The sequence below is a fragment of the Carassius carassius genome, chromosome 4, assembly GCF_963082965.1.
Source record: "Carassius carassius chromosome 4, fCarCar2.1, whole genome shotgun sequence".
Taxonomy (NCBI): domain Eukaryota; kingdom Metazoa; phylum Chordata; class Actinopteri; order Cypriniformes; family Cyprinidae; genus Carassius; species Carassius carassius.
In genome coordinates, this window is record NC_081758.1 from 19,190,438 (window position 1) to 19,205,622 (window position 15,185).

Genomic DNA, 15,185 nt, shown 5'->3' on the forward strand with positions numbered 1-15,185 from the left:
GAACAATCTACATTTACGTAGTCTGTCTTTGCACTTAAGAGCACATTGATCATGTCTCTGTAATACATCTCACTACTCCACCCATGTCCTCCTTTAGAACTTGCTGCTGATATTTTGAAAGATTAAACTGACTGCCCTGCAATTTTATCAAGCAACTTTGGACAGGATGCATCCTGATGCAGGCACTCTAATGTTTTAAACATCAGTATGGTATTGATAGGCCATGATATATGGGCCCTCCGGGGGTTCTTATGAGGCTGACTTGCTTTCAAATTCAGGATTTGAGAAGACTAAGAGATTAGAAGCTACTTTAGGACAGTTAGTCCAGTGCCTGTGCCTAGCTGTTAGTGAAATAAGCATATTTGTCACAACACTTTCCTTTTTATTTACATTTTTTCCAAGGTGATAGATGAAATCAAAGTGTTTCCCCTTCAGGTACGCGATCTGCATCGAAAATGGGAGTACACCCAGCATGACAACGCTATGAATCATATGTGTAATCAGTCCAATGGAAGGGCGAGACATTATAGGCGGGCGTCATTATAGGCGTTTTAGGCTGTGTGTTCCTCCCTGCCCTTGCTACATCACGAGTGGGGATACACACAGTCTGTGCGTTGTTTGTTTGGGGGGGGGGGGTGGAGTCGGCTCCTGGGATGTGCACAGCTTTCTGTCCCCCACGGTGGCATGCGAGGATATAAAAACGTACTCTATAGCAGAGCTTCACTGTTAGACTTTTTATCGTATTTTTGCGGTAACTTACTGGCAGCACTATTGCCAGTAAGTTACTGTAAGTTCCCCTTTACAGTAGCTTACCTGTAAATGTGTTTTACGGTAAGATGCCCTTACCGCAATGTAATTTTACAGTAAGGTGCTCTTACCGCGATTTCATTTTACAGTAAGATGCCCTTACCGCAATTTAATTTTACAGTAAGATGCCCTTACCGTGATTTAATTTTACAGTAAGATGCCCTTACCGTGATTTCATTTTACAGTATGATTCCCTTCATTTAACAGTATATTAGTCATTTTATTTTATTTTATTTTAATAATAATAATATTTTAATATTTATATTTTACATTAATGCTATTGAATTTAACAAATTCCCAAAAAAGTGACTTGAGTCCATGTACATCAACATATTGTTTATTGTGCTTTTTTGTCAAACAAAATATTTTATTATAAACAAATCATCTAATTAAAACAAAACTAAGTTACAAAACAAAAAAAAAAAAAAAAAAAAATCACAATCAAAAATACACTTCAAAACAGTTCCAAACTTCCACTCCTCCAATCACAGCAGATCACTGGTGTCATGTGATCAATTCCTTTCTGCATATGGGAAGTAGAGAGAGAAACAGGGAGAAAGGGGAAAATAAATAAATAAAGAAAACAAAACAAAACAATTACATCCTTGGAGTAACACACTCACACAGCAAGTTCTACAGATTGTAGCACCAGCACCAGATTTGGTAGCACCGCACATGTGATATGAATTTTACATGTTTTGTCTCTAAGAAACGAACAGGTCCCCATTGACTTCCATAGTATTTAATTTTTTCATACCATAGAATTCAAAGGACTATTTGGTTACCAATATTGTTCAAAATATGATCTTTTATGTTCAACAGAATAAATAAATTCATTCAGGTTTGGAACAACATAAGAGTGAGTAAATTACATATTTTTTATTTCTTTAAAGCTTTCTCTTCTTTTGGGCAAAGGAATTACACGATTCTCGTAAAAATTTGGAAAGATTGTCGAGTTTTTTAAATGCACATAATAGACAATAAGTAAGTGTACACTATGCAACTATCGCTTTACATTTTCCTATATTAAAAATAGCAGAACTGTGATCCTTTCACCTAATTATCATTCTCACATTTCTCAATCTGTCTCCACCTTTCACTTTAAAAGGTTATATTATTTGCTTTTCTATTGGTGTGTAGTTCACAGTTATCTTTTTACCTTGATTTAATTTCTTAACAGAGCTTTTTCTTTAAATATTACTTGTACTTCTACTTATGGAGATTTTGTAGTCCACTGCCACCTATTATCCCAAGAGTGCCAGTCGAATCAACAAGTCCACTTGTCCAGAGCACTTACTACTGTGTAGAGGTTTGGGGGGATAGTAAAGCTATCGGGTCAAGAGTAGTGAGTGATTCTCTTTGTCTTTTGTTGTTTGATTGCAATGGCAAACAGCATCAGTATACTGTATATAGGCTACTGTTACTTTAAGACAGAATGCACAGATCCAAAATAATTACTTACATGCATCCAATTTTTTCCCTATTATTTACGTTCACTTAAGACATGATTGTGTACTATTCAATTTCTGGGCTTACGTGAATACTATTCAGGTCATGCATTTTTTGATCTGCTTTTACAGATCAAATACACATATGTATGTGTCAAATACATATGTGTATTTGATCTGTAAAAGCACAGAACTGAAATGGGTGCTCGAATGTTGACAGACTGTGTGCTCACTCTTCGAATGAGTGTGCACAAAGTGCTGCCTGTCAGTATGCAAGTGCTAAATTGAGATATCTTGCATGGTTTATTGCAATTTTAATAACTTACATTTTTGCATTTTGCCTTTTTCTCATTTACCCACATTTCTTTATTGCTCAAATGCATCAGTAACTTTAAGCAGTCATAACACGCAATGCATTGACATGGATTTAACATTTCAGAAAGCAACAAGTGCAAATAAAATGTTAATCTTCTCTGTGGTTGCATTTTAAGACCTTTGAAACCTGGATTTAAGACATTTTGACGCTGATTAAGGCCTTATCTTTTCATTAACAAATTTAAGACATTAAGACTTTTAAAGGATCCACAGGCATATGGAGCCAAAAGAGTCTCAATAAAGATAAATGCACACACTACATTCACATATGCACACATAGGATTCATACATGCACACACATAATTCATAAATACACACACAGGATACACAAATGCGCACAAAATTCACAAATGCACACACAAAATGTAAAAAGCACAGAAGATTCACAAATGCATACAAAATTCAGAAATGCACACAAAATTCAGAAATACACACACAATTCAGAAATGCAAAAAACATTTACAAATGCGCTCAAGATTCACAAATGCACAGGACAAGATTCAGAAATGTATTTCTGATGCACACACACATATATCTTGATTTACAAACTGCTTGCGGTCTGTGAACTTCACTGCATTTGTGTGTGAATTTTGAGACTCCCCTGACTTGGCTCGACACACAAATGCCTTTTTTTAAACAGGGAATGATCTGCAACCAATCAGATATCTCCCTTGTTTTAGCCAATTACAAGAATGCACCCCACGTGGGGGATTGTTTACTTATAAGCCAATCAGCGAACTACTCACTTTCCTCAGCGAACAACTCACTTTCCTCACGCAGCAAACGACTCACTTTCCTCAGCGAACGATTCACTTTCCTCACGCAGTGAACGACTCACTTTCCTCAGCGAACTACTCACTTACCTCACGCAGCCGGCGACCCACTTTGCGCAGCCGGAGAGTCACTTTCCTCTCGCAGCGAACGACTCACTTTCCTCAGCGAACGACTCACTTTCCTCACGCAGCCGGCGACCCACTTTGCGCAGCCGGACACCCACTTTGCGCAGCCGGACACCCACTTTCCGCAGCCGGAGAGTCACTTTCCTCTCGCAGCGAACGACTCACTTTCCTCACGCAGCGAACGATTCACTTTCCTCACGAGTCATGCAGCGAACGACTCACTTTCCTCACGCAGCGAACGACTCACTTTCCTCACTCAGAGAGCAACTCACTTTCCTCAGCGAATGATTCACTTTCCTCTCGCAGCGAACGACTCACTTTCCTCATGCAGCCGGAGACCAACTTTTCGCAGTCGGAGAGTCACTTTCCTCTCGCAGTGGACCACTGACTCTCTCTTCATGTAAGAACCGAATATTATAATTAAAGTGACTTCTATATTGCATCCAAAAGAATATTTAGATATATTTAAATATTCAAAAAGGTGTAATTTTTTTTTTTACTTTCATTAAAATATTTCAATAAAATGAAATAATTGCTTATTGCAAATTTATGAATCCATGGTTAACTTTTTTTCTGCAGTCACTGGGCTATATGTATTGAGACATTTTTAAATTTATATTTTGTAAAAAATAATAAAAAATAAACCTGAATTGTAATCTAAACATCTGTATTTTCATACAATTTCATAAATAAGTAGGCTATAATATGCTGCACCACAGGCATATCGCGCTGTGTGAACGTGTTCATGTGATTGGCTTATAAGTAAACAATCCCCCGTGGAGTGCGTTCTTGTGATTGGCTAAAACAAGGGAGATATCTGATTGGTTGCAGATCATTCCCTGTTTAAAAAAAGGCAGTGAAGTTCACAGACCGCAAGCAGTTTGTAAATCAAGATATATGTGTGTGTGCATCAGAAATACATTTCTGAATCTTGTCCTGTGCATTTGTGAATCTTGAGCGCATTTGTAAATGTTGTTTGCATTTCTGAATTGTGTGTGTATTTCTGAATTTTGTTTGCATTTCTGAATTTTGTATGCATTTGTGAATCTTCTGTGCTTTTTAAATTTTGTGTGTGCATTTGTAAATTTTGTGCGCATTTGTGTATCCTGTGTTTGTATTTATGAATCATGTGTGTGCATGTATGAATCCTGTGTGTGCATATGTGAATGTAGTGTGTGCATTTATCTTTATTGAGACTCTTTTGGCTCCATACAGGCACCCTGAGTACAGTAGCGACAAATATTTAATGGAACTGCAAAGATTGTGTACTGGTGTTTGGTGTTTGACTGATTGTGGTGGCCTGTCTGGGCCAAATTTTTGTCCCAGTCCAGCCCTGCATTAGAAACTTTCCTAATTTGCAGTCTTCCATTCAAATTCCGTAAGCCTCTGCAGGAATGTTGCTACCCGGGAGTTGATGGCTGCAACTTTTCTCTGTACAGTTCCACCTGTCTTTTGGCTTTTACCGAATTTTGCAGTGCACTTTGTGCCCTCTTCAGGATTGATCCTGACAAAGAATCTAAAAACAAACACAGGTCTTAAATGTTCATATTAACACATACAGTAGTCATCTTTAAAAGCGGCCCTGTGCATTTATTTAATTTTAATGACATGGAGGCAAAGAACCACCCAAAACGAAATGACCCTAAATCATTTAATGCACAGCTAGCCATGGATAATCCCGCTTATACCATGGTCATTTGCCAGCACTGACAACTTAAAACTGTTGTTGCTGTTTGCAGAAAGTTCGCAATATTTGACCGGAAGGGACAAATTGACCCAACAACTAATCAATTAATAAAACATTTTGGTTTCTTATAATTTGGCTTTGGCTGCATTGCATGCCATTTTATTTATATTATTCTGAAATGAACTAAATGACTCGAAAAAGATTCTTTAATTTTGCTGAACGAGACTCAAATATCCGAGTCAGTAAAATGATCCAAACTTCCCACTACTACACAGCGGTGTTTCGTTTATGAATGAATCTGCGTTTTCAAACAAATCTAGTGAGTCAATGACCCATTCAAAAAGCTTGCTTTGTTCCTGAATAAATCTGCCTTTTGAACGAACTGACTGAATGAATCATTCAGTGACAAAGACAGTGACTTGCTGTCCCCTACTGGCAGTTTTAGTTTAATTTTTAAAGTATTTTTTCAGTTATTTAAATCATTTAATATTTCTATATTCAAAACCTTCTATTTAAAACATTAATCTCATAACATATTGTTATCATAAATTTAAATGCATTCATGCCCCTTCTGAGCCTCATTAAAGTCCCAGTGAACAGAAAGTTGCAAACAACTTTTCTCCAGTGTTTTGAAGTATTTCCATGTGAAACAGAATATTAAATAGAGGGCAGGGTTTTACTTTATTTTTTATTTAATTTTTATTAAGGTTAAATAAATAAAAAAAATATCTAAGTGCTCCTAAAAAGAAATGTAAGTGTAAAGCCCTAAGTTATGCATTACAATATGTTAATGCATCTGAACTGATAGTCAAAACATACTTACAAAGCCAAAGATCCTCAGTGCTTGTGGCTCTTAAAAGAGCCTTTGGGCTGTAGTTAGCTCCTGATGACACAGGGAAAAGAGAAAAAGAAGAAACATTATTTTTCGTCAATGATTCATGGGTAATGACTATATGAAGATGTTAAATCACAGATCTGGGATCACTTACACAATCAGATGACAATCAACACTGAAAAAAGGGAGAAGAAAATCAGTTTTACCAATAATCAGCATAGAATATCTAAAATATTTTGCAATGAATATTTTTCAATTAATCTATTGGTCTGCCTTTACATTGCTTTAAAAGCGTTACTATTTTAACATGTCATATTTCTGTCACGTGCAGAGTGAATCGAACGGTGAACCAGACAGTTTGCAGCATTCAATTGGCTGTCGGTCCAATAAACCTCTTACATCGTGTCTAGACTTTGTTGATGAGAGGATTCGCGAGCCTGCATAATTCGGCACTGAATTAAAATGGCGTTGTGAGCAGTGAGTAGATTCTGACTAACTTGAACACCTTTGATAGGTCATTGCGTTCAAGAGACCAGACAACTAACGTTATGTCTGTGAATGGCTACATTGATGCTCACCGCTGCAAAATGCGTTGTAAGATTCATTTGCCATTCACCAGAGAGTGAACACAAATAAGCACTTATATACACTGGAGCTGGAGCGCTTGCCAAATCTGTTGCGCCAATACATTATTTCAGTATCAATTGAGTGTGCTCTTGCTTGCGGTGGACTGGGGGAGAGAGACTGCGAGAGAGTGCGTTTGAGAATTCGCGCCAACGTTACTTTAAATAGCCTAACTTCACACACATTTAACGGCATTCATTTAAATGACGAGTAAAATATACCATAACTGGTCTTAAAAAATACGGAAATCCATTGTGAAAATACTACATTGGGTCCATCTAAAAGCAGTCAGTCAACTGTATGACATAATGGGATATGAAAGTGGCGGTTTTTGAGAAAAACTAAAAGTTCCTTCAGACTGTCCTGTTAATAATAGCCTATTAGATTGTATTATTTACTTTCTTCATAAATTTAGCTATATTTAATTGATATTGGTAATGGTTTACGTTGTAAAAGTAACTTATAAAATATATTTGTTAAGTAAAAAGTACTTACCTCAGAAAAACTTGCAGCTGGCTTCTAGTAGCGATCCACTCTGACAGACGTCAGTTTTGCGCGCACTCGACACGTCACACAAACATCAGTTTACATTCTGCCAGGTTGTTGCGCAGGCTTTGCACGTGAGCAACAATTTAAAATTTGTGAGGTCTAAGCAAAGTTATTATTATTATTATTATTATTATTATTATTGTTGTTGTTATTTAAATATCACCACACCTGTGCTCTTATACCTGGCATGAAAATAAAACAAAAAATGCCTAATTTGCCTGTATGGGAACCAGCTGTCGATTACTATTATTGATTACTATTATTATTAGGGCCCGAGCACCGATGGTGAGAGGACCCTATTGTTTCTGCTCCGTTTATTATTATTATTATTATTATTATTATTATTATTATTATTATTATTATAACATCCAGTGTGTGAAATGAGAATAATTTTATGATTTTCATCTGCAGAACAAGACGGAAAAAACTATAAAACATTATCATATGACATTTTAATAGGCCTAAAACATTAATACAATATGCATATAGCCCTATGAGTAATACAAGTTGTGGACACAATGACAAAGGCATTTTGCATACAAAAAGGCATACAGCTTAATTGTATGTATAGATATCTGTCTTCTTCATTTACAGTAGCACTACTGCTTTTGCGTAAACAGTAAAGTACTGTAAATGACCATATACAGTAAGTTACTGTAAAATTCATACAAAATACCCACAATGCAGTGCATATTACAGTAGTTTACCGTAAATAATATAAATGGTATTTTACTGGGCTTTTTTGCGGTAAGTTACTGTAAAATTACGGCAAAGTCTAACAGTGTTCGTAGGACCACTGACCTGTCTCTCTTCTCCTCCAAAGAGAACACCCATGCCATTGAGTGGTCTATGGCAGTTCTAGTTGCTACAGAAAGACATCTACGGTTGACCCTGTCAAAAAAAAGTACAGGGTCTTTTTCATGGATGTCCAGCTTGCGTCTTTAGGCCTGTTCAGTGATGCCATTAATTCCATCGTCAACAGGTACCAGGAGCATAATAAGCCCTAAGCAGGTAGCGGCTTTCCTTCGGTTCCCTTCTCACTGCTCTCTAGCACTGAGGGCTGCTGGGCGGGAGCAACAATCTCCGTCTACCTCCTCATACCCGTGAGCAGCAAAAGCAGAGTGTAGTTTGTCGTGCTTCCCCACAACGGGACCGAGATCAGCGGTGTTCTAGGTCAAGGGCTTCACAGTCAAAGCCTGATCTGACCTGCTTCAGTGGAAGTCCTCTGCAAAAAGGCCCTGACTTGAGAGGACTTGAGACTTGAGAGCGTGAGCATTTCCATTCCCATAGTGTTTTAGATGCAGCTTGAGATCCTGAAGGGGAACGTCTCCAGGTTACTTCAATCTTCCCGCAAAGGCAAATTACAATAAATGTACATATGACAGATATAATCTAGTTACATAATAAATGCCACATGGGTCACGCCTTTTCTGAATCCATCTTTCACTAAAATGTCATTAAACTAGTATCCTGTCAAAGAGCATTGCTCCCATAACCTTCTCTTGACCTTTTAACATGCTCATCTATTAATTTCTGCTCCGATTTAACTCTGACAGTTTATAATAATTAAGTGAAATACCAGAACTCTCTCTCTCTATCTCTCTCTGTCTCTCTCTGTCTCTCTCTCTCTCTCTCTCTCTCTCTCTCTCTCTCTCTCTCTCTCTCTATGTCTATGTTGACACATAGCAGGAGAGCCAGGAGAGCTGACACAGTGCCCATGATATTATTTATCCCTCAAGCTGACACATGGTGACCTCAGCAAGTGATGCTTATACTTAAATTTCTCTAAATTTCTCTCTTTCGTTCTGATTTCTCATTTAATTTTTCTGTCAATGCATCTTTAAATTATTTTTAAGTCACAGATGTTGTTACGTAAACCACTGGAGACCGCAATGCAAGCACTTCCACTGTAGGCCATGTTATAAACTGTTGATGTCTGCTTCTATGTCACTATTTATCTAACCCATCATGTAGGTTGTGAACACTTACGTACATCAAAAACACTTGCTTATTTCTATTTTGTCTAAATTACAGGACCCTGCCATCCAAACCCTTGTCACAATGGAGGCACCTGTGAAATCAGCGAAACGTTCAGGGGTGACACATTCATTGGATATATCTGCAAGTGCCCATCAGGCTTCAATGGAATCCACTGCCAACACAGTAAGTTCATGCAGTGGCTGTACAGAACTGTTTCTGCTTGATTTTAATTAGGCATGTGATGATGGATGAGTACTGTAGTTGCATTTATTTGAAACTCATTGTGCTCCACTTTTTTGAACACATGAATGCATATCATGTAAACATGTCCGATTTTAGATGGATCTGCAGTGAGTGTGTTTTTCACAAAACGCAAAATACGTACCAATAAGTACACATATCACTGCAGTTTCCAAAATAAATTAACACTAGAGTCAGTAAAACTCTGACACATTTTATTCCTTTTTACACACATTTACAGATTTTCGATTAATAAAGCGTAATTTTCACACAATTACTTAAGCATATTACAGTGGTGAAAATATGATGGTTAATTCATGATTATTGCGCCGATGATGGCGGCCTCCATGCCATGCTCCACAGTTATTTTTGAGTTTTTGTTAGTTTATCCTGTCTTTAGTCATGTCCCTGCAATCAGTTTCACCAGAGACTAATTGCTGGACATTCGGCACTACAAAACACCCGATATTTTACAGTTTTTTGACTATTCTGATGTCTTGCTGGACATAGTAGTTGGCGGAGCAGCAGCACTGATTAAGTACTTCAGGAGATGCAGACGGGAAAGCTAGCTGGTGCCCTCGTGAAGCTCAGGCAGCGCGAGTTTCGAACGCCATTGCCTATCATCCATCTGGCGAACCTCTTCTCTCTAACCAACAAAACGGACAAACTTCTTTTGCTCTCTTAGACACATAAGGATTTCTAATACTCTGCTGCTCTGTGTTTCATGGAAACCTGGCTGAATGACGCCATACTGCACAGCGTGGTCCAACTGCCGAGCTTTCAGCTGTTTATAGCGGCAGGGGCGCCGGACTGGGGTAAAACCAGTACTGATTACCAGGGCCCCAAAGGAAGAGAGGGCCCTTGAAAAGGGCCCGGGATCTTGTGCAGCGCCCCTGTATAGCGGATCATGACACAGAATCAACGGAGAAATCATGTGGTGGTGGAACATGCTTTGAAACTGGAATTAGCTAAACCTGTATTAAAGACCTTAAAAAGATGGACGAATGAAGCAGAGCAGATTTTAAAAGCTTGTTTTGACCTCACTGATTGGAGTGTTTCTGAAGCTGCTGCCAATGATCTGGACGAGCTCACAAAGACTGTGTAACTTTTTATATCAGTTTCTGTGAGGATAGGTGCATTCCTACCAGGACTTATCAAGCTTACGACAATGACAAACCGTGGTTCACTGCAAAACACAGACAGCTCCGTCAAGCCAAAGAAGATGCTTACAGAAGGGGGACAATGTCACACTGGAAAAGGAGATCAGAGTGGCAAAGAGGAATTATTCTGAGAAACTAGATAAAAAAGTTTGTCAAGACTAACTTTAAGTTGGCTTGAGAAAGCCTGACCAGAAAGTTTGAAAAGTTTAAAACGTTTAGAAAGTTTGAAAATGGGAAAAGTTTTAAAAGTTTAAAAAGATTTAAAAGTTTGAAAAGCTTAAGTTTAAAAAAGAAAGTGATTAACATATTGCTAGCATTACAAGCAAGTGACTACCATGTCATTAGCATGATTAGCAAAGTTGCTAGCATGTTGTTAGCATGATTAGCAAGTGACTAGCATGTAGTTTACATAATTACCACGGTATCTAGCATGTCTAGATTAGCAAGTGACTAGCATGTAGCTAGCATGATTAGCAAGTTACTAGCATGTTGCTAGCATGTTTCTAGCATGATTAACATGTTGCTAGCATGTCGCTAGCATGTTTCTAGCATGATTAGCATGCAACTAGCATTTGGCTAGCATGATTAGCATGCGACTAGCATGTTGCTAGCATGTTTCTAGCATGATTAGCATGTTTCTAGCATGTCACTAGCATGTTTCTAGCATGATTAGAATGCAACTAGCATGTTGCTACCATGGTTAACATGCAACTAGCTTGTTGCTAGCATGTTTATAGCATGATTACCATGTTGCTAGCATTTTTCTAGCATGATTAGCATGTCACTAGCATGTTGCTAGCATGTTTATAGCATGATTAGCATTTTGCTAGCATGTCGCTAGCATGTTTATAGCATGATTAGCATGTTGCTAGCATGTTGCTAACATGTTTCTAGCATGATTAGCATGTTGCTAGCATGTTTCTAGCATGATTAGCATGTTGCTAGCATGTCGCTATCATGTTTATAGTATGATTTGCATGTGACTAGCAAGTTGCTAGCATGATTTTAGCATGATTAGCATGTTGCTAGCATGTTTTTAGCATGATTAGCATGTTGCTAACATGTCGTTATCATGTTTCTAACATGATTAGCATGTGACTAGCATTTTGCTACCATGTTTCTAGCATGACCAGCATGCGACAATCATGTTGCTTGCATGATTTTAGCATGATTAGCATGTTTCTAGCATGATTAACATGTCGCTAGCATGTTTTTAGCATGATTAGCATGCGGATAACATGTTGCTAGCATTATTTTAACATGATTAACATGTTGCTAGCATGTTTATAGCATGATTAACATGTTTCTAGCATGTCGCTATCATGATTCTAGCATGATTACCATGCGACTAGCATGTTGCTAGCATGTTTCTAGCATTAATAGCATGAGACTAGCATGTTGCTAGCATGATTTTAGCATTATTAGCCTGTTGTTAGCATGTTTCTATTATGATTAGCATGCGACTAGCATGTTGATAGCATGATTAGCATGTGACAAGCATGTTGCTAGCATGATTATGGCATGATTAGCATGAAGCTAACATGTCGCTAGCATGTTTCTAGCAAGATTAGCATGCGACTAGCATGTTGCTAGCATGTTTCTAGCATGACTAGCATGCGACTAGCATGTTGCTAGCATTATTTTTGCATGATTAGCATGTTGCTAGCATGTTTTTAGCATGATTAGCATGTTGCTAGCATGTTTCTAGCATGACTAGCATGCGACTAGCATGTTGCTAGCATTATTTTAGCCTGATTAGCATGTTGGTAGCATGTTTCTAGCATGATTATCATGCGACTAGCATGTTGCTAGCATGTTTCTAGCATGATTAACATGTTGCTAGCATGTCGCTAGTATGTTTCTAGCATGATTATCATGTTGCTAGCATGTTTCAAACATGACTAGCATGCGACTAGCATGTCGGTAGCATGATTAACATGCAACTAGCATGTTGATAGCATGATTAGCATGTGACAAGCATGTTGCTAGCATGATTATGGCATGATTAGCATGAAGCTAGCATGTCGCTAGCATTTTTCTAGCAAGATTAGCATGCCACTAGCATGTTGCTAGCATGTTTCTAGCATGACTAACATTCGACTAGCATGTTGCTAGCATTATTTTAACATGATTAGCATGCGACTAGCATGTTGCTAGCATGTTTCTAGCATGATTAGCATGTTGCTAGAATGTCGCTAGCATGTTTCTAGCATGATTAGTATGTTGCTAGCATGTTTCTAGCATGACTAGCATGCGACTAGCATGATTTTAGCATAATTTTAACATTATTAGCATGTTGCTAGGATAGATAGATAGATAGATAGATTAGAAATATTAGATGAGTAGATAGATAGATAGATAGATAGATAGATAGATAGATAGATAGATGGATAGTCTATGGGATTTTTATAATTTTTAATATTCATTTTTATGAAAATCATAAGTCCAATCAGTTAGAAAAGATATAGCACACCCGGCGGGTATAGTCTGAAGAGCTGGGCTGAGTTTGGAGTCTGTAGAGTTAAAGCTCTAGGAGGAATTAGAGTCAGAAAATTTTGTGTCAGAAAAAGAAGAATAATAATAAGTTTAAGATGGATTTCAGTAAGTTGGCTTTCTCAAGCCAACTTAATTAAGGACTCAGTTCACTTCCAGCAACTCCGCATCAGTGTGGAAAGGTCTGAAAGAAATCACCAACTACAGGACACCATCCCCCAGCACTGTGGAGAATCAACAACTGGCAGACGATCTGAATAAGTTTAACTGCAGGTTTGAATAAACTCTCCCCACTGCTCTTCTCCCTCTACACCAAAGACTGGACATCTAAAGACTCCTCTGTCAAGCTCCTGGAATTTGCAGATGGCACCACACTCATCGGCCTCATTCAGGATGGCGAAAAGTCTGCCTGCAGACAGGAGGTTAAAGAGCTGGTTGTCTGTTGCAGTCTCAACAATCTTGAACTCAACATGCTCAAAACAGTGGAGATGATCGTGGACTTTTGGAAAAAAAAACCCTGCTCTCCCCCCACTCAGCATCATGGACAGCACAGTGGAGTCATTCAGGTTCCTGGGCACCACTATCTCTCAGGACCTGATGTGGGACAATCACATCGAGTCCATTGTTTAAAAAAAAAAGCAGAGGTTGTACTTCCTTCGCCAGCTGAGGAAGTTCAACCTGCCACAGGAGCTGCTGAAACAGTTCTGCTCCGCCATCATTGAATCCTTCCTCTGTACTTCTATAACTGTCTGGTTCAGCTGTGCTACCAAATCTGACCTCAGAAGGAGGATAGGATAGTCCACACTATCCTATGAAATGAAATGAAAATCATTGGTACAACCCTCCCTTCTCTCCAAGAACTGTACTCATCCAGAGTGAGAAAAGGGGCTACCAAACCCTCACATCCAGCACACTCCCTCTTTGAACTGTTGCCATCTGGTCGGCGCTACAGAGCACTGAGCACCAGAATGGCCAGACACAGGAACAGTTTCTTCCTTCAGGCAATCCATCTTCAATCCATCAATCCAACACTTGACGGTAACTGTGGAACACACAACACTATTCATACACTCATACACTTATATATTTAACACACATACTTAGTCTACATTTCAAATTTGCACATAATATAACTAGGTACAAAACTACCTAATGTAATATACCTCTACAAACAAAACTACCTAATGTAATATACCTGTACATACAATTGTCAACTTGTATATTGTTATTATTTACTTAGTTTTATTTTTTATTCTTATATAATCTGTGTTTTTGTTCTGTCGCTGTCTTTCTGTTGCACTGTGGAAACTTCTGTCATGAAAACAAATTCCTTTCCCTCTCCCAAATTCCAAATTCCTGGCAATAAAGCTAATTCTGATTCTGCTTGTATTTCTTCCATTTCCGAATGATCGCACCAACAGTTGTCTCATTCTCACCAAGCTTCTTGCTGATGGTCTTGTCATTCAAGCCTTGTGCAGATCTACAATCTTGTCTCTGACATCCTTCGCCAGCTCTTTGGTCTTGCCCATGGTGGTGGGAGAGGCTCAAATGGAAGATACAGATTGTGTGGACAGGTGTCTTATAGACCTACTGAGCTGACATTAGGAGTAAATGGCGGCATGTCTGATCTGTGTTCCACGTGGCCACATAACCAATCTGTGGGAGACAGAATTTTTGCTAGTTGGTCAGGATTCAAATACGAATTTCACTCAAATGCAAATTACTTTTTTTTCTCTTTTTTGGTTGATATTCTGTCTCTATCCATTAAAATAAACCTACATTTAATATTCTGTCTCTATGCATTAAAATAAACTGATTACAGACCCTTAATTTCTTTGTAAATGGGCATTCTAACAAAATCAGCAAGGGATCAAATAAACATTTTCCCCACTGTATGTTATTACTTCAAAACAATTTTAATATGCTGGGAGATTTGAAAACTGATGCTTTTTAATGTTAGCATCGCACATACAGTATCCAGCTTCATATCTAAGTTTTATTTTTTATTTCTATATAGATGGTAGGATTTTTCGGTAGCTCACAGAGGCATACTTGAGAGTCTACAAGCCTAATTAGGGCCCGAGCACC

General features: G+C 38.2%; 1 protein-coding gene across 3 annotated transcripts in view; it reads left to right on the plus strand.

The window, feature by feature from the left end:
* The window catches only part of LOC132139091 (EGF-like repeat and discoidin I-like domain-containing protein 3), a 224,988-nt gene that overhangs the window by 98,594 nt on the left and 111,209 nt on the right, over positions 1-15,185 (plus strand). For all 3 annotated transcript variants that reach the window (XM_059547727.1, XM_059547729.1, XM_059547728.1), the window contains one exon: positions 9,259-9,387. In XM_059547727.1, the coding sequence (XP_059403710.1) occupies positions 9,259-9,387 (129 nt within the window). The remainder of the gene's footprint in view (positions 1-9,258; positions 9,388-15,185) is intronic.